Below are 20,315 nucleotides of genomic sequence, written 5' to 3'. Positions count from 1 at the left end.
AAAAAATCAATCTTCATCACACAGTCAAGTTTAATTACTGATTATATGAAGCATTTTGGAAGAAGTAGTAGGTCTGATACATCTTGCTCATCATGGGCCTAAATGAACAGTTTCATAGATAAAAATGTGCAGTTCTACTGAAACACTCCTGACATAACATGTTTATGATCTTATTAATCTTATAAACCAGTCTACACATGTACTGATTTTCACTTCATAAATCATTTCCTATCAGCACCAATGGAACTGTATTATTATTATTATTATTATTATTATTATTATTGCCTTCAACAAGTGGTTTTATTCTACTTGGATTCTATAAATACTGCAACAGATGTATAAAATGTACAAAGTCCATTAGTCATTAGTGACATATCTGCCAATCAATCATCATCATCATCATCATCATCATTGTAGTCATCATCGTCATCGTCATCACTGTCATCATCACCATCGCGTTTGTCGTCATCATCATCATCATCCAAATCATCTTCATCAAGGTCATCATCTTCTGTGTTGACCTTCCCTGAGAGGACATCCTCGATCCAGTCCTCCAGCTCCTCAGCCGTGGGCAGAGCTTCATCATTAGTTATCGTCAACCACACACTGTCTGCCTGTCAGACGTCACTCACACACACACACACACACACACACACACACAAATATTGGGAAATTTAAAATGAACTTTATATCTTTACTGCTACAAAATCAGAGGAGATGACCAGGATCAGTGGGACAGGACATATTTACTATTTTGCTATTGAAATCTTTTTCTATTCTTTATCTACAACAACACAGGCATTAAGATGCATTAAAGTTGAGGAAGATTGAAGGAATACGTTGGAGTATTCCTTCAATCTTCCTCAACTTTAATGCATCTTAATGCCTGTGTTGTTCAAGTCAATCTCAGTTCACTGCATTGATACTACACAGTATGTATGATTTGCACAGAAAAGAATTTTTACATTTCCTTGTCGTAAGAAAATAAAATAAAATCTGTTTACTCAAATCTCACTTACAATGGAAGTCTAAGAGCAGTTGGTGGAGCAGTCTATAAAACTAGTCTGAAACACAGCTTTATAATGGTCATTGTAAGAACTGAATATGTACACTATAATCCATCCTATAATCCAACGCCTACTTTTTGTCAGGGATGAATTTCTGGCTATAGTATTAGTAACATAGCGGTTGAGTAGGTTTGATGGTCTATGGATACCACAAAACTTTGGGAAAGTATAAATAACCAGAATTCTATATTGGAAAGTTGGATAACATAACATAATCTCTCATCATTCACAGTCATATTTTAACCCTTTAGTGACAGAATTTGACTGTCCATAGACATCCATTACAAAGGAGTTTTTAGGAAGCAGGTTTTCAAATCTTTTCTCAGTACAGGGATACATGCTAAATTTATTCTTTGTGGCAATCACCCATAAGAATAAAGATAAGGTGGAAAAATGTTGGAGTATACCTTTAAGGTCAGCTGCAAGGATTTCTATGTTATTTGTTGAACAAGGAAGAATACCACGGCATATAGACAGTAGTTACTGCTAATAGCAGTTTAGCTTCATACAACATATTAACAATCTCAGAAGATCATAAAGTCACTAAGACACAGAATCCAGACACAGAATCCCTTGGTGTCTCTAGAGATGTTTGGATGTTTGGATGGATGGTAGCCATGATTTCTAGATGATATTAAAGAACCAGCCTGTAAAAAAAGCTCCTGCTTCTTGAGAAACATCAGCCATAAAGTCACTAAGACACAGAATCCAATCCTTGGTGTTTCTAAAGATGTTTAGATGTTTAGGTGGATAGTAGCCATGATTTCTAGGTGATATTAAAGGACCACCCTGTGGAAAAGCTCCTCTTTCTTGAGGAACATCTACCATATTTGTGTAGCATGATTGTGTTCTGACTCTAACCCTTAATTATTCACAAGTGTGGTTCATGCAAGTTCATTAGAAATGTTTGTTCTTTGTATTGTGATGGGTGAGCAGTACTGAAACTAACTCACATCTGTCACGTTGACCACACCAATCTGAGGTCTGAACAGGTCCACTTTAAAGGTCTTTTCCCAGTAGGCAGTCAGCTGTGTGGAGAAGGGAAGCAGTAAAACTCTGACACAAGAGTACTCATTTCAAAACATGGACTGCTACTGGATCTGATAAATGCCAATGCTTTTAGACATCTCACCAAAGGGAAGTCATCAGGGTCAATCCACATGATACTCAGATCTGGGTTCTTGGTGTTGTCTCTGGCCACCTCTTTCAATATCTCCAAGAATTCATACCCATCTAAAATAAAGGAATAGAACATTTTGAGATGCACTGCCTGTCAAACTGTTGTGAACGCTTACAGGTGAGCTTCTTTTGCTTGATTATAGTTTAATCACTACGTAAAAAGTAAAGGAAAAATATTAAACCAAAGTTTCCTTTGTTTTATTAATTGGCCACTCTTCAACCCTAATAGGACCGTATTGTGTTTTATTACAGTTTAAGCACTTTATTTCACTTTATTGCAGTTTAACTACTAAATATGGTACAGAACAGAAAATTAAACAAGGAAAAATATTTAAAAAAAAAAAACATTCTACCAAAATTCTTTGTCTTATTAATTGTTCACTCTTCCATCCTATTGGGACTCTAATGCAGCCCGCTAATAAATACAGATCCATGTGGAAGATAAACCATTTAAATAGTACTTGTATTAATTCTAAAACAAATATATGTTGTACTATAATAAGAATGATGAAGATCTAGGACTTTTCAATCCTTGGGATGTCCAACTCAAGGGTTATCAATGTATTACCTACCTAAGATAGACAGTTCAGTAAGTATTTAACAGCTTCTAAGTAGGTTAAACATTGCAGACATTACATTCCTAAAATGTTGTAAAGGTTTGTATTTATTTATTTATTTGTAATATATGCTAATAGAATTTTCCTAAGTAGCATTATGGAAATGTTAGTGTTAACATTCATACAACTAAAATTGTTGCAGCACTACTGTAGGAATGTTCATAAATGTTATATATGTGTATATATAACATTTATGTGTATAAACATTCTAACACCCGGAAAAAAATTCAATGTACTTGGAACCCAAAGTTTCTAGAATGATAACATTCTGCTAAAATTTGTTATCTGGGCAGATTGAATGATGGAGATTATTTCCAAAAGATAAACATTTCTTAGGTTATTTGTACCCAATTTTTTTTCTTACTAACTGCATTAGGTTTAAACACAAATACTAAAACATGGGGTTTAAGAAATCTTTTACTGGTAGAGTATGAAATTGTATTTTGTCTGATTTGTCTAATTATATTGTTCATTATCATAGATACTACCTCTGTGTATAGATGTAACATTTGTTCGAGATAAAAATGGAACTAGTGAAGACAAACCTGGGTCCTCTTCCTCAGCAAAAGCCACGATGTGGATCCCGTCCATGTCATCCTCCTGTAAAACAGTCAAGTAGAATGTGAACCATTACAAAGTTGCATTAAAATAAAGTAGTTTTGATGATAATATGAATTTCTGAGTGACACCTTTAAGACAACAATAATAACATTCTACTCACCCAGGTTTCAAACATGTCCTCTGCACGCAGCTTCCTTAGAGTTGGTCTGAGCCGAATTGATGAAATAAGCCAAAAAAATCTGTTATATTACAACCTTTATATTCATGGATTAAAAATGGTCAAAAGGAGTCTCACCTCCGGTGTTGATTGACGAAATTCACTATCTCATTCTCCGAGTTGGGTTTGCCTGGTATGGTGACTGGCTCGTCCATGAACGGCTCATAGAAATCCACTTCATTCATCTTAAGAGTCAGCTGCTTGGCCACCTGTAGCAGAGCACCATCACTCAGCACTTCCACACACACTGCAGCCTTTATCCTTAATGAAGTGCTCTCAGCGAGCTTGGAGTCAATTCTCTTCAAATGCAGACAGTTCAATTCAATTCTGGAGATGAGCTCACCTCGGTAGTTGTACGGGGTTGTTCTCAGATACTAAAAAGACTCTCTATTTGAGATCTTGCCTTGTAGAAAATGAATATCCATCTGTTTCATTAGCGCTTCAGAAGGAGGTGGCACTCACCCCTTTGTCGAAAGTGGCGAAAAACTTCACGTAGGGCTGAAATCGTTCTGCAGCCCTCTGAAAGGCTTTGTAGTCTGAAAAAAGGGGAAGCTTTGGATGAGAAAGGCAGGAAAAAAGTGACAGCCAGAGAACAAGAGAGGCCAATGCACCCTCATTTTCCGATCCATCAGAAAGTGATAATGTGGAAAATTGTGAGCAGTAAAATGCTGCCACAAGCCCACATGTGTAAGGCTGCCATAACAATACAGCTGAAGGTCACAGCAAAGGCCTCTTCAATCTCCTCCGCTTGAAATGGGATTTTTAATAAAGGCTGTGGAGCCGTCATATATGAGAAGATTACATTTCTCCTCACGCCTTACAGCAGGAAAGCCTTATAATTGCTCCTAAACTATATGGTGAAGTGCCAGACAGACAGTTTGATTGATAGATAGATAGATAGATAGACAGACAGACAGACAGACAGATAGATAGATAGATAGATAGATAGATAGAAAAATTCTACAAACTCTGTTAAAATTAAAAAAGTAATTATCAAACACCTATCATCAATGAAGTGATTCTGATTAACCCCAAATAAAGATCAGTTGTTTCCATCTATCTATGTATCTGGCTATCTGTCTGGTGATCTATCTATCTATCTATCTATCTAGATAGATAGATAGATAGATAGACAGACAGGCAGACAGGCAGGCAGGCAGGCAGGCAGACAGGTAGATCGTGATCCTCTTTGTTTTTTCCCCATTTACAGAGCCTGGGGTGTCACTGAAACCAGAAATTTTTTCTCCCTGAGTAGATATTTTATTGACAGCTGCTGAAATTGGCCTTTCTTGTTCTCTGTCTGTCACTCTTTTCTAATCTAAAGCCATTCTAACCAAAATGAATAGCTAGAATGGCCGTAACAAATGAATTAACAGAATGTCTGTACTTCTGTGTCTCCATATTACAAGAAAAATCATGACAATGGCTCCAGTGTTACAATTATTCCATTCAACCATTTTTCATAATGCATACTGATCTGCAGTCATCTCTGTTTGAATTAATAGATGAATTAATATTTAACTATTAATAATTAACTGTAGTTATCTGGTGATTATTACATGAATTCCTAATTTCATAACCCCTCAAACACCCTGATTTTTATTGCTGTTATAAATCTTTATGCATTTTACTCAGTAATGATCAACTATTTAATAACTACAGTGAAACTAATAGGAAAAATACTGTATAAAGCATACTGTATGTAGGTACAAGACAAGACTGCCACTTTAAATGAATGATTTTAAGAGTAATATTTACTACACACACTAGGAAGAGCGAGTAGGATTTATATGGCTCACGTTCTGAATCTTTGCCCTTGAAGTAGCCAATGAGACGGATGTCTTCGTCCATCCTCTCAAAAGCACGCTGCTCCATAGGGTTACTGATGAGCTCGACTGCATCCTCCAGAAGCTACAGCCCAAACACACACACACACACACACGCACACACAGAGAGAGAGAGGGAGAGAAAGAGAGAGAGAGGGAGATAGAGAGAGGTATGCTGCATATACAATGCATATACAGTATGTCCGTATAAAATCTGAAGTCTTGCTGACATTACAGTCTCATGTTCACTACTGAGGATTCAGATCCCGTATAGGTCAGAGGTGAAGGTGAAGGTGAAGTCGACAAATATTTCATGAATATTGCATGATATGGACTAAAGTGTAAATTGTACCTATATTTGTACATATTGTCATTATAACATGCCTTTAATACAGTCCTGAACCCTTAATGTGACATGTGTGTGATGTGCTATTTGGACCACAATTATTTCTATTTGTTGGATAAAACACTCATCTGGCTGGTCTGAGGCTGCCCTGGACATACAGTAATAAATCTGGTGATTTATTTGAGGGTTTGCTTGCATATTACAGAAAATCATACAGGGGAACTTGTAGAGCCTTCTAGTCCTTCAGATTAAAATAATAATAATAATTTAAAAAAACTACAACAAAAGATATCTAGTAAGACTTTTTGTGGTGTCTGTGTAGTTATAGCCAAGCAAGCCAGGCCTCTAAGCTCCTTGCTTTAGAGGATTTCAGGACTTATATAATTACCAATCACATTTTGATTACAAGTGGGTGAGACTACTTAGTGGAGAAAACATCTGTGAGCAGCTTACACATTAACTGGCATTGATTTTCACAAAGTTTGTGAACGTAGCACTGAGATTCAAAAAAGTAGAAAATCTGACTCAGTTAGCAATGTTTGCATGTGTCTATTAAAACAGAAATTGAATCTGTGAAACTTCGATGTTCTCTACAGAGCCACTGAGGTGGCATGGTGGTGATTTTTTAATAAGGTCTGGCCACAAATTAATACATTAAGGCCACGAGTTAAGCATCTCAAGAACTATTTCATGGACACAAAGTACTACTAGTGTCAGCTATTGTATTTTATGAGATCAAATAATTTATGACTTATGAGAATTATGGCCACAGGAAGCTAAGCAATCTTGGAATGCCACATAAAGATATACTGGAGTCACTGGTGTCGTGCTATGGATATACCAAAAGCCTGTGTCACCTTAAGATAGTGTTGACAGAGTTTTTCTTCTGTTCCCAACAGATTAACTGAAGGAACTGGATGCCTTATTTAAAATAAACACCATGTCACCTCAGAGACTCTGTACTTTTTCTCTCATTCCCACTAAGTCATTAACTGGAGGCCATATATTAAGTATGAGGTTATAACAACATTATAATTTGTGGTCATGAGATACTTAGTTTGTGGCCTCATTATTATCTTGGGCCCACACCTTAAAAAATAACCACCATGTTGCCTCAGAGGTTCAAACCCAAGCATCATCAAGCTGCCGTTCTTGGGCCCTTGAGCAAGGCTCTTAATCCTCTCTGCTCCAGGGGCGCTGTATCATGGCCGACCCTGTGCTCTGATCCCAACTTCCTAACAAGCTGGGATATGTGAAGAAAATAATTTCACTGTACTGTAATGTATATGTGACACATAAAGGCTTCTTATTCGTCTAAAGTCCAACTGGGTTGATTGAAAAAAATGGAGATAATCAGGAATAACCTAGCGGCACTCTTAGTGTAATGATTTAAGCTAGTTTGGTTTTTGACATTATTACATAATATTGTATATCAAATATCATGTTGAGTTGTTGCAGAGAGCAGCTATTCATGTTTGGCTATTGATGGCCTATGCTTTTGTTTTATTGTAACGCAGCTCCTTACTGAGGATCTGTCATATATCTCCACTAAGTTATCTATGTGACGTAGCCGTACATTTTAGATCAAGGCCTGCAGTAAAAATTTTTACTGCAGACCTAGATCTAAAATGTATGGTTCGCCAATTCTACGTCAGTATACAGTATACAGTATAGTACAATATATTGGGCACCAATGCAACTGTTGAATCGCTGATACCTTCTGATGAAATTATGTCCACTTCCACCCCCTAATGGTGAAGCCATGAAATAAATGAGGCAATCCCATTTGCTATACTCACATCTAGCAGGAACTCAACCAGTGTGTCTGCAGAGAGCTCTCCATCGAACTCAATCACACGTTCATCCTTAAAGACATAAATGCTGCCCTCTTCCTCCAACCCTATCAGTAAGAACAAAAGATATATACTGTATGTAGAAAATGCTGTGGGAGCTTTTTACCTATTTGACATTGGGCATTAAGTGAGCCACAAGGATTTAACCTTACCAAGCTTCTTGGCCACCTTGGCATCCTTATGAGTATCCACCAATCCAAACCCTATATCTCGGTCTTCCAAGATTTGGGCAGCCAGCTATAAATTCCAGGAAGAGAGACAACAAGAGAGACAGCAGGCAGAAAAATGTACACTTGTACTATGTAAGTACACACTTTGAAATCACATGCCATATGTTCTAGATAAACAGAAGGTTATTTATAAGCCTCAGTATTAGTAGAGTGCAAGTCCAGTATCATATACCCAGATTGACTCCAAGTGGAATCACTTACTGGATCAATGATGCTTTACAGAATTATGTGGCTTAGATATGATATGAGAGGAGACCAAAAGCAGACCCCTAGAGAGGCTTTGGCTCTTTTTTCAGCCTCGGAATCAGGTCAGTACCTCAAAGTTACACACCAATTATCCAAGACCTAGAAGACTGCTGTGTGCAAACTGTTCGCATTTCATCTCCAACTGTTACAGTTTCACAAAAATGTTCAGAGAAGCTGTATATATAGAGAAGAGTCTAATTTTATGTTGATTTGGGGCCAGTTTGGTGTTAATTCAACCATTAAATAAATGCCATTATACCAATTACCATATAATGCTGGGTCCAGTAAAGAAGGGACTCTCATCATACTATTTTCTGATTTAAAAAAAAAAAGCAAAAACAGCGACGCTACAGAAAAAGATCTAACCTTATTTCTAAATATACTTCATTCATCCTTAGTTACTAATACAAATCTAGTCAAGCACAAATAACCAAACATAAAATCTCCTCCCTTATTCATCGTTCCTGTTTCTTTCTCCATCACTCCCTCACTTCTTACCTCCAGCACCATCTTCCTCATGTGGAACTGCTGCTGGAGCTCCCTGTCAGAGGGCAGCGGTTCATGGTAAAGCAGGCACAGCATGTCATACTTCTTCAGCGCCTTCTTGTAGTTCCTCTCGTTGATGTTCAGCACTCGGTCCTTGCCATCAAAGCTCGGGAATTCCAGGCCTTCTTCTGTAGAACTTCTGGAGAGAAGAGACAAGCAGGAGAGAAGGAGAAGCCAGAGAGACAACATGGTCCAAAGAACAGAGGGTCCAAGCAAGAGGAGAAGAAGAGGAAATGGAATAAGAGTGCAAATCCTAGAGGGACCGTAAGGCTGAGAGAGGTCAAGTCTTCGACCTAGTGGAAAAAAGTGAGAGAAAAAAAAAAAACTCAGTCACAAACAGCTGTGGTGAAGCATTAGCCTTGAGTCTGATCTAAACTCTCACTTTCGCCTAGAGTAAAATAAGAATCTCAGAATGTCTCTGCTTTGCCAGATAACTAGACAGATCCTACACAAGTATGTCCATTCTCCTGGGACTGAAAGCCATTTTAGACGGCCCCTTGTTTCAAGGATAAATATAGATGATGTGCTGATGAAAATGAGGACAGTTGGAAGCACCACTGGGAATCATTGACACCTCAGACATGAGAAGAAATTAAAGCTTGAAGTAAGAGTTGGAAAGCAAGAGTTTTAGTCACGTGGTCTTCACTAACTTTAACACACAGGATATTATAAACTTCAACTTCTCTGATATCCTGATGCACTCTAAATATATTGCATTGAGAAATCAAAGACATATTTTTGTGTTGTTCATTGTAACGTCTCTGAATGTTACGTTCAATCAGCTAGGACTTTTAACAAAACCTGCGGACCAAGTAAGGAGGACATTAGTCAGAGAAGCAACCAAGAGGCCAAGGAATAACCTTCAATATGATGCTACCACCACCATGCTTCAATGGGGGATGGTGTTCTCATGGTTATGAGCAATGTAGGGCTTTGTACGAGGGTCAATTAGGTCTCATCAGAACAGAGAAGCTTTTTCCTCTAACGTGTCTTTTGGCAGCAATGGGATTTCATATGGCTCGCCACTCTTCCTTTGAGTAGTGGTCAGGCTATGGTTGTCCTATGAACAGCTTCTCATCTGAACTGTAGATCTTTCCAATTCCTTCAGAATTAGTCTTGGCTTTTTACTTACACAAGGCAGTTACTTATATTGTGGTAACACAGATATATAGCAGTGTGTTATATAACACAGTATAACAGTTTAGTACAGTAGCGTATGATGTTTAGTGCAGTGCAGTAGTGTGTGATGTTTAATGCAGTAGTGTGTGATGTTTAGTACAGTAGTGTGTGATGTTTAGTGCAGTAGTATGTGAAGTTTAGTACAGTAGTATTTTATGTTTAGTACAGTAGTGTGTGATGTTTAGTACAGTAGAATGTGACGTTTAGTACAGTAGTGTGTGATGTTTAGTGCAGTAACGTGTGATGTTTAGTGCAGTAGTGTGTGATGTTTAGTACAGTAGTGTGTGATGTTTAGTACAGTAGAATGTGACGTTTAGTGCAGTAACGTGTGATGTTTAGTGCAGTAGTGTGTGATGTTTAGTGCAGTAACGTGTGATGTTTAGTACAGTAGTGTGTGATGTTTAGTACAGTAGTGTGTGATGTTTAATACAGTAGTGTGTGATGTTTAATGAAGTAGTGTGTGATGTTTAGTCCAGTGCAGTAGTGTGTGATGTTTAGTACAATAGTGTGTGATGTTCAGTACAGTAGTATGTGATGTTTAGTACAGTAGTATTTTATGTTTAGTACAGTAGTGTGTGATGTTTAATAAAGTGGTATGTGATGTTTAGTACAGTAGTGTGTGATGTTTAGTACAGTAGTATTTTATGTTTAGTACAGTAGTGTGTGATGTTTAATAAAGTGGTATGTGATGTTTAATACAGTGGTGTGTGATGTTTAGTGCAGTAACGTGTGATGTTTAGTACAGTAGTGTGTGATGTTTAGTACAGTAGTGTGTGATGTTTAATACAGTAGTGTGTGATGTTTAATGAAGTAGTGTGTGATGTTTAGTCCAGTGCAGTAGTGTGTGATGTTTAGTACAATAGTGTGTGATGTTCAGTACAGTAGTATGTGATGTTTAGTACAGTAGTATTTTATGTTTAGTACAGTAGTGTGTGATGTTTAATAAAGTGGTATGTGATGTTTAGTACAGTAGTGTGTGATGTTTAGTACAGTAGTATTTTATGTTTAGTACAGTAGTGTGTGATGTTTAATAAAGTGGTATGTGATGTTTAATACAGTAGTGTGTGATGTTTAATAAAGTGGTATGTGATGTTTAATAAAGTGGTATGTGATGTTTAATAAAGTGGTATGTGATGTTTAGTACAGTAGTGTGTGATGTTTAATAAAGTGGTATGTGATGTTTAATACAGTGGTGTGTGATGTTTAATAAAGTGGTATGTGATGTTTAGTACAGTAGTGTGTGATGTTTAATACAGTGGTGTGTGACGTTTAGTACAGTAGTGTGTGATGTTTAATAAAGTGGTATGTGATGTTTAGTACAGTAGCGTGTGATGTTTAATACAGTGGTGTGTGACGTTTAGTACAGTAGTGTGTGATGTTTAATAAAGTGGTGTGTGACGTTTAGTACAGTAGTGTGTGATGTTTAATAAAGTGGTGTGTGACGTTTAATACAGTGGTGTGTGATGTTTAATAAAGTGGTATGTGATGTTTAGTACAGTAGTGTGTGATGTTTAATAAAGTGGTATGTGATGTTTAGTACAGTAGTGTGTGATGTTTAATACAGTGGTGTGTGACGTTTAGTACAGTAGTGTGTGATGTTTAATAAAGTGGTATGTGATGTTTAGTACAGTAGCGTGTGATGTTTAATACAGTGGTGTGTGACGTTTAGTACAGTAGTGTGTGATGTTTAATAAAGTGGTATGTGATGTTTAATACAGTGGTGTGTGATGTTTAGTACAGTAGTGTGTGATGTTTAATACAGTAGTGTGTGATGTTTAGTACAGTAGTGTGTGATGTTTAATAAAGTGGTATGTGATGTTTAGTACAGTAGTGTGTGATGTTTAATAAAGTGGTATGTGATGTTTAGTACAGTAGTGTGTGATGTTTAATAAAGTGGTATGTGATGTTTAATACAGTGGTGTGTGATGTTTAGTACAGTGGTGTGTGATGTTTAGTACAGTAGTGTGTGATGTTTAATACAGTAGTGTGTGATGTTTAGTACAGTAGTGTGTGATGTTTAATAAAGTGGTATGTGATGTTTAGTACAGTAGTGTGTGATGTTTAATAAAGTGGTATGTGATGTTTAGTACAGTAGTGTGTGATGTTTAATAAAGTGGTATGTGATGTTTAGTACAGTAGTGTGTGATGTTTAATAAAGTGGTATGTGATGTTTAATACAGTGGTGTGTGATGTTTAGTACAGTGGTGTGTGATGTTTAGTACAGTAGTGTGTGATGTTTAATACAGTAGTGTGTGATGTTTAGTACAGTAGTGTGTGATGTTTAATAAAGTGGTATGTGATGTTTAGTACAGTAGTGTGTGATGTTTAATAAAGTGGTATGTGATGTTTAGTACAGTAGTGTGTGATGTTTAATAAAGTGGTATGTGATGTTTAATACAGTGGTGTGTGATGTTTAGTACAGTAGTGTGTGATGTTTAATACAGTGGTGTGTGACGTTTAGTACAGTAGTGTGTGATGTTTAATAAAGTGGTATGTGATGTTTAATACAGTGGTGTGTGATGTTTAGTACAGTAGTGTGTGATGTTTAATACAGTAGTGTGTGATGTTTAGTACAGTAGTGTGTGATGTTTAATAAAGTGGTATGTGATGTTTAGTACAGTAGTGTGTGATGTTTAATACAGTAGTGTGTGATGTTTAGTACAGTAGTGTGTGATGTTTAATAAAGTGGTATGTGATGTTTAATACAGTGGTGTGTGATGTTTAGTACAGTAGTGTGTGATGTTTAATACAGTAGTGTGTGATGTTTAGTACAGTAGTGTGTGATGTTTAATAAAGTGGTATGTGATGTTTAGTACAGTAGTGTGTGATGTTTAATAAAGTGGTATGTAATGTTTAATGCAGTAGTGTGTGATGTTTAATGCAGTAGTATGTGATGTTTAATGAATTAGTGTGTGATGTTTAATAAAGTGGTATGTGATGTTTAATACAGTAGTAAGTGATGTTTAATGAAGTAGTGTGTGATGTTTAGTACAGTAATTTGTAACTTTAAACGCAACCATTAGAGACTTTTAACGCGGTCAGACCAGACTAGCAGATCACCGAGCGCGCGATAAAATTTCTCAGTCACAACTAATCTATACAAAAAAACATGGAGCTCCTCTGTTTGTACATACCGCTTTTTCTTTTCCTCCTGAGTGAACTCGAGTTTAGCCTGGCTGATAAAGGTAAACATTTTCATGTCGCGAAATACTAACTTTAAAGATATTAAGCAGGGTTGAAATTTCAGACCGAGCTGCTTTTTGAAGCCGAGTATCCATTCATTAGCGGTAAACGGTGGGCTGAATTCCAAATGTCCTTATGCTTCCTATACAAATGACCTACATCGATTATAAAATAAGGGCTTGTACACGTCATGTAGTGCACTCTCTGTGGAGTAGGATGCTGTTTGGGATTCAATCGCTGTATTCTTTTTCTTCAAAGATTAGCTAGTCAGTAACAACAGGACTTTTTGTTGTGTGCACTGTGCTAATTTGTTGTGTTGTATTTGTCTGTTAATGAATCTCTTTTAAAGTGTTTTAATGTGAGTGTGAATCATTTGAACAAGACTATTAGCTAAGTGTTGTAGTTATATATAACTAGTGTTATATAAACAGTGGCAGCAGCTGTTGAACTTTACTCTGTGCTTTACACTGCATGAGTCTTTGTTGTTACAAAGGTGTAAAACTTTAACAACATTTCTCAATTCATACTAGGAGCACGATGGCAGAAATATCTCACTCATATTTCTGAAGCCACCAAAAACTATCAGCCATGCAGCCAGGAGAACTGCAGCTGCCACATCAGGTACATTTCTCTTAAAAAAAAAAAAAAAAAAAATACTGGAAAATTAAAGGACCATTGTGATGGATGCAGAGATCCCAATTTTGCTTTGATATAATACTCATATCAGAGTTGTGGATTACTTCTGGATTACTTGTGATCAACATTGGGTCCCTGCACCACTAATCATCACACTCACCCTCCTTAGTAAACGCAATCCTATAATTCTGCTCCCCAGACTAAAGTTTCAGACGGTCTTTCAGACTGAGGAATACGTTTTTAGTAACATACACTATATGGCTAAAAGTTTGTGGACACCTCACCATCACACCCGTATGTCCTTGGTGAACATCCCATTCCAGATTTATTCCCCCTTTAATATTCCCCCTCTTATAATAAGCTCCACTCTTCTGGGAAGGCTTTCCACTAGATTTTGGAGCATGGCCATGGGGATTTGTGATCATTCAGTCACAAGAGCATTAGTCAGGTCAGGTACTGATGTTGGTGAGGAGGTCAGGGGTGCAGTTGGAGTTCCAGTTCATCCCAAAGGTGTTCAGTGGGGTTGAGGTCAGGGCTCTGTGCAGGACACTCAAGTTTTTCCACTCCATCCATGGCACATCATGTCTTCATGGACCTCGATTTGTCCACAGGGGCATTGTCATGCTGGAATGTTTTTGCCTCTTAGTTCCAGTGAAGAGAAATTGCAAAGCTACGTCATACAGAGACTTTCTGTACAATTGTGGGCTTTCATATTTGTTGCAGCAGTTTGAGGAAGAAGCACATATGGGTGTGATGGTCAGGTGTCTGCAGACTTTAGGCCTTTTACAATAAAAGGTTACGTACTTGTATGACATGAATATTCACAATGTGTACGATCTGTCGAGCTGTATGTGCACTCCTGTGACATGATCCTGACACACTTCTACTGCTGTGGCTCATCTCGCCCTGTGGATCTGCTTCATCCTGAGGCTCTACTTCTGCACTTGTGATTCAAGATTCACACTTTCCAAAAACAGTTTGCCCAAGTCTCATCATTTCTCAGTACATGATCTCACCTGCATACAGTAGATTTATAGCTAAGAACTGCTGGTGTGATCATAAAGAATGTCCTGTGCTTGTCCCAGAACTTTTATTCACAATTTGCTCATCATTTTAACACACTTAGCACTGTTAGACATTACAGTTATAATCCCACTATAGTATAATCCACTATAATCCCGCTATCCTGCAATTATAATCCCACTATCGGGTGCCAACCAGAAGAAGAGAGGTTCTCTTTTGAGTATGTTTTTTTTCTCAAGGTTTCTTCCTCATGTTGTCTCAGGTAGTTTTTCCTTGCCACTGCTGCTCATTAGGGATCTAAATCTATTTCTAAAAGCGCTATACTAATAACTTTGAATTGAATTTAATATGAACACTTGCATATACTTCACATTTCTCTTGTTATGTCCCAGCGTCCTGAAGCAGGACCTGAAGCCGTTCAGCAACGGAATCACGAAGGAGCTCATGATGGACACAGTGCGGCGTGGTGTGGGCACACATTACCAAATCATCAACCACAAACTATACAGAGAACCGGAGTGTATGTTTCCAGCAAGGTCGGTGGAATATACGTTTGTTTGTGCTTGCCTTTTATAATCATGATGACGATGTTGATGATGATGATGATGATGATGGCTGCGTGCATATTTACAGTAGCTCATTTTCCATCCACCTATTGTCATTTACGTTTTTAGATTTAAATAAGGAAATCTGCATAGAAATGGCAAAAACTCAAAATGAACCATCAAAAAAAATCACAAATACAGTTTTCACTCATTTTCACTTTGTATATTGTTCTTAAAAATCTGTAGTATATCTTTGTATATTGTTCATAAAAAACTGTTTATATAAAAATGTAGAAACACTTTTCTGAAAATATCATTTTTTAAAATATCATTTTCTATACAGATCTTTTTGTGACTTTGTAATGTCATATCCTTCAACTATTTGGAAATTTGTGAAACATACTTAGAGTCCTGGTCTTTTGTATGCAGGTGCAGTGGAGTCGAGCATTTTATCCTAAAAGTGATTGACAGGTTGCCTAATATGGAGATGATAATCAACGTGCGTGACTATCCTCAGGTGCCATCGTGGGTTCAGCCTGTCCTCCCCGTTCTCTCCTTTAGCAAGGTGTGCCATGCTGCATAGTTTTGCTATTATGCAGATTTGATGAATCACTGGAATACAGTGTGTTTTGCCTATAAGAAGATGCTCTTAGAGAGCATGTACTGTTGTAAGTAGGTCTGAAATATTTGACAATGGAAAACTAAAAATGATCTAAAGACCTTCAGTGTGATCTTGAAATCTGTCCTCCCTACTACAGACTCCATCCTTTTTCCTCATGTACTCATTGAGGACAGAGCCAATTTCCATCATGCAAGTCACTGAACAGAAAATATTACACTGAAATAAATTAAATGTATTAAAACAAATTGCTGTATGCTTTCAGACGCCAGATTATCGGGACATCATGTATCCTGCTTGGACGTTTTGGGAAGGAGGACCTGCAGTTTGGCCCATTTACCCCACTGGACTGGGTCGCTGGGACCTGATGAGAGAAGACCTGAAAAAGTGAGTTCATTAGCGTGTGGCAGGAAAGGAAATAGTTTCTATGTCTTATACCACCCAAAAGCAGATTGATGGAGATGGGTATGAATAAATGATGGATGTGGATGGATGATAATGGATATAGATGGATGAAGATAAAGATGGGTGATGGATGGATGAATGGATGGATGGGCATAGATGTGGGTGGATATATTAAGTAATGTGAGGATGGATTAATGTGGGTAGATGGATGGATTGATAGATAAAAGCAAATATGGAAATATGGATGAGAAAAGATATGGATGGTTGAAGATTGGTGATGCATGGAGGATGGGTGGATGGATGGATGGATGGATGGGTGGGAGGGCGGTTAAACTGTCATGCATGTGGATGTATGAATGGATGGGCAGGCACAGATATGGATGGAAGGATGGATGGGAGAAAGGCATAGATATGGATGGATGGGCATAAAGATGGATGGATGGACAGGCATAGATGTGGAAGGATGGCTGGATTGGCAGGCATAGTTCAGGATGGTTGGATGGGCAGATGGATAAGCATAGATGTGGATGAATGAATGGATGGGCATAGAGATAGATGGATAGATGATGTATGAATGGAGGAATGGATGGGTATATGGATGGATGGTAAAACCCTGAAAACAAGAACATACATGATCCATACACTTACATACACGTAAATGCAATCAAAGTAAATGACAGCTGCTAATGACTAATAATTTGTAATAAGGAAATTGCAGTTTTCTTACAGTAAAGCATTAAACAGTTATCCCATTTTATCTAAAAGTCTCTTTCTCTTTGTCTGTGTCTGTTTTTTTTTCTCTCTTTCTCTTGCAGATCAGCAGCTCGATGGCCGTGGAAAAAGAAAAGCCCCAAAGGTTTCTTCAGAGGCTCCAGGTGAGACAGATGTAGGCCTGGCAGGGATGATGGTAGCTCACCACTGGTGCATGGAGATGCTTTATAAGTGCATTTTATTTTTATTTTTTTGCTCCTTATGCAGGACCAGTCCAGAGAGAGACCCATTAATTCTGCTCTCCAGAGAGGATCCGAGTCTGGTGGATGCTGAGTACACTAAGAATCAGGCGTGGAAATCTGAAAAGGTCTGTCTAGTACACAGTGTTTACAGCTGTTTAAATCTATATTTCTTTTGATTTTTATTTCCTCTTTATTTTTCTAATCCCCTTCAGGACACTCTGGGCAGACCCCCAGCCAAGGAAGTTCCCCTAGTTGACCACTGTGAATACAAGTAAGAGCTTGGCCCTGAGAGAATTGTTTAGCGCGTATGTAAGGAGTTTGAAATGAAGGCAGAAATAATAAATACACACCGAATAAGCAATGTGACAATCTCAAGCCTGAGCCTGTGTTGTAACTGAGTGCCTTTATCGAAAGATCTTTCTCCTTCTCTCTTCACCTCTTTAAATTAAAGGTACCTCTTTAATTTCCGAGGCGTAGCAGCCAGCTTTCGCTTCAAGCACCTGTTTCTTTGTGGCTCGCTGGTCTTCCATGTAGGAGAGGAGTGGCTGGAGTTTTTCTATCCTCAGCTCAAGCCCTGGGTTCATTACATCCCAGTGAAACAGGATCTCTCTGACCTCAGGTGAGCTCTTCAATTCCATATGCTTCCTGCAAACTGATTATCAGGAAGAAATGTATTAATTCTGTAATTTGCCTCAAAGCAAACACAACTCATTAGGACTTGAGAATGATTTGCGTTTAAAGTTGCTATTATAGAAGGGATATGGAGGGAGATTGGAAAACTACCTGCGGTATTTCATTTGATTTTATACCACAGTTTTGGTGACTCCTCAATTTTGAATAGTCAAAAGGTTGATTAAATTTCTACAACAGCAGCTCTGTTTCTATAACAGAGTAGTTACAGTTGTAAGGGAAATCCCAGGTTGTTATAGGAAAATAATCAATCATTGTTAAATGAGTGATGTTCAGAAAGACTTATTATTATTATTAGTAGTAGTATCTAATGTTAATGCGAATTGGTGGGTGATTTTGGCTGAAAACTGGATGAAATTTAGTGTCATCTTTAGTGTAATTAAATGTTACAAAACTTTGATTAGTTGATATTTCCCCAGGGACCTGCTGCATTTCGTCAAGGAAAACGACAAAGTGGCAGAGGCCATTGCACTAAGGTATTAATCAATCACGTAATTAATCCCATTTCGAATCCAGATTAAAGTCTTCTGTTTGTCGTGCAAGATGTCACTGCATTGTGTGTCTTCAGGGGCCAGAAGTTTATCGAAGATCACCTCCGTATGGAGGACGTGTCCTGCTACTGGGAGACACTCCTCACTGACTACAGCAAGCTGCTCGATTACAAACCCAAACGCAAATCCAGCTACAACCAGATCACCCGCAAACCTGACAGGTCTGAACTTTGACCTGCAGACGCACATGATTGTCCAGTGTCCAGAAAACGAGTTAACTGTAGTTTCTCCTCAACTTTGGCACTTGTTTCAAAACAGATCAGGCATGTAGAATGGGGTAAATAATAACTAGAAATCTGGCTTAATTGTACAACATTAGTTGAGAAGTGAGGCTGTAGATTAGATAATCAGTTCAGTCGATTCAGGGTTGAACATTCAAACATCTCTCAGTGCTTTAGGTGGTGCTAGTATGTAGTAAAGGCAGCTCTAATTATTCTGTGCACCTGCATCTTTAACATGCTGTGTAGTGCTCTTTTCTCTACGATGTCTCATCCTGCACTGGCAATACAATTCATTTTATCAGTGGAGCTTAAAATAGTTTCCAGCACTAACACATGCTGAACTATCAAATGAAATTAGTACAGGATGGAAAAGACTTTTATGCATCATAAACAGCACATTCAGAATGTGAAATAATGTGAAATAATCGATGGTATAGTTTAGAAAATTCTAGTTTTACTGCAGACATCTGAAAATGTCAGCAGCAGTGTGAGACCAAATTTCAACAAAGTTAATTTAGTTAAGTAGTCGAAACAAATTAGAGAAGAGTGTGTTTTCTTAAATCTTGTCGTAATAATGATTAATTTTTAAGTAGAGTGACTTCACAAATGGCATGTCAATCATTCTGACTTGTCCTGTAATATTCAGTAATTATTTTTCATACATTTTGGACATGAAGTATATTCACATATAGTGTCTCATTACTTGCCTAGTGACCTAAAATAGCTGTCATAGAAATGCTCTTATTCAGAATATTATCACTTCAATCACATTCTTCTTTTTCCACCCCCAGTGAAGACAGATTTGGGAGGCAGTACATACTGCCCCCTTCTGGGTGATAACTAAAAAAGGCAGACACACACACACACACACACACACACACATATGCATCCAGTGTTAAATATATTTCCCTGCTCAAACACTCAGTTCATGAGCAGGTTTAGATGTGTTAGCACAGGAATATTATAAGCTGGTCTTAAAACCTTAATCATCCCATCTTAGCCAAAATCGCTCCTTGTTGTATGTATCAGTATAAACACCAACACATCGAGCTCACATGGGTAGTAAGGCTGCCATAAGTAATAGTGACTCACTTAGGACCTATAAGTAAATAAAGTATCTGCAATCAACATGAAAGTGCCACTGTTATCTGAATGTGAACATTATTTTGCCATTCATGACATCCTGAAAATCATATGTATGTTTTTTTTTTCATTTAGATGGTATGATATAGAGCCACATTGGCACTACAGTGTTGAATATGTTCTAGTATTCTCCAAGTACATCAGCAATATATGTTCAAGTCAAGTGGGTTTACATTGTGCTCCATGTTGTTCATTATCCAACTGACTGTAAATGATGAAAAGAAACAGGATATGCAGTTACCTCGTAATGTGTGGGTTTTTTACAGTCTACTGTTTTACATTGTACGTTCATTCATTTGCTTTTGAGACCAAATAAATGATATTTTTCAAGAGTTGTGTTTATTCTTTCAAAGAATTAAAACACACAGAAGTCGGCCACTGATAAAATTAGATTTCTTAAACATTTGTACAACAAGTATTGCAAAATATTTTAAACACTGAATTTACCTTTGATGTGCTTTTCCTGGTGATCTTAAAAG

General features: G+C 37.6%; 2 protein-coding genes across 3 annotated transcripts; one reads left to right on the top strand and one right to left on the bottom strand.

Annotated features, from left to right (window-relative positions):
* Positions 1-12: 12 nt before the first annotated feature.
* On the bottom strand, positions 13-13,292 carry LOC113537641 (calsequestrin-2). 2 transcript variants are annotated; one of them, XM_026932244.3, is made up of 12 exons: positions 13,002-13,292; positions 8,641-8,981; positions 7,819-7,903; positions 7,613-7,713; positions 5,441-5,552; positions 4,104-4,177; positions 3,720-3,850; positions 3,585-3,630; positions 3,409-3,463; positions 2,200-2,300; positions 2,021-2,095; positions 13-614 (listed from the first exon to the last, which is right to left on the bottom strand). In XM_026932244.3, the coding sequence occupies exons 2-12, from the start codon at positions 8,875-8,877 to the stop codon at positions 384-386; spliced, it is 1,248 nt and encodes a 415-aa protein (XP_026788045.3). In that variant the 5' UTR covers positions 8,878-8,981; positions 13,002-13,292; the 3' UTR covers positions 13-383. The 2 variants fall into 2 exon arrangements, with proteins under 2 accessions (XP_026788045.3, XP_026788044.3); XM_026932243.3 differs by lacking the exon at positions 13,002-13,292 and having other exon boundaries at positions 8,641-9,117.
* On the top strand, positions 12,915-20,168 carry poglut1 (protein O-glucosyltransferase 1). The gene is made up of 11 exons (XM_026932245.3): positions 12,915-13,052; positions 13,581-13,671; positions 15,102-15,245; positions 15,684-15,819; positions 16,139-16,260; positions 17,094-17,153; positions 17,257-17,356; positions 17,444-17,502; positions 17,683-17,850; positions 18,341-18,397; positions 18,490-20,168. Exons 1-11 carry the CDS (start codon positions 12,977-12,979, stop codon positions 18,644-18,646), a joined length of 1,170 nt encoding a protein of 389 aa, XP_026788046.2. The 5' UTR covers positions 12,915-12,976; the 3' UTR covers positions 18,647-20,168.
* Positions 20,169-20,315: the final 147 nt, after the last annotated feature.

The sequence above is a fragment of the Pangasianodon hypophthalmus genome, chromosome 26 (assembly GCF_027358585.1).
Source record: "Pangasianodon hypophthalmus isolate fPanHyp1 chromosome 26, fPanHyp1.pri, whole genome shotgun sequence".
Classification (NCBI taxonomy): domain Eukaryota; kingdom Metazoa; phylum Chordata; class Actinopteri; order Siluriformes; family Pangasiidae; genus Pangasianodon; species Pangasianodon hypophthalmus.
This window is presented reverse-complemented; position numbering and strand designations above follow the sequence as displayed.

Coding starts and splice junctions, on each gene's coding strand:
- poglut1 (XM_026932245.3), top strand. CDS start 12,977: ATGGAGCTCCTCTGTTTGTACATACCGCTTTTTCTTTTCCTCCTGAGT. Junction 15,820..16,138: donor CCGTTCTCTCCTTTAGCAAG/GTGTGCCATGCT, acceptor GTATGCTTTCAG/ACGCCAGATTATCGGGACAT. Junction 17,357..17,443: donor AGGCGTGGAAATCTGAAAAG/GTCTGTCTAGTA, acceptor AATCCCCTTCAG/GACACTCTGGGCAGACCCCC.
- LOC113537641 (XM_026932244.3), bottom strand. CDS start 8,877: ATGTTGTCTCTCTGGCTTCTCCTTCTCTCCTGCTTGTCTCTTCTCTCC. Junction 5,553..7,612: donor TGGTTGAGTTCCTGCTAGAT/GTGAGTATAGCA, acceptor TTTGGGCTGTAG/CTTCTGGAGGATGCAGTCGA. Junction 615..2,020: donor GTGTGGTCAACGTGACAGAT/GTGAGTTAGTTT, acceptor GACGTCTGACAG/GCAGACAGTGTGTGGTTGAC.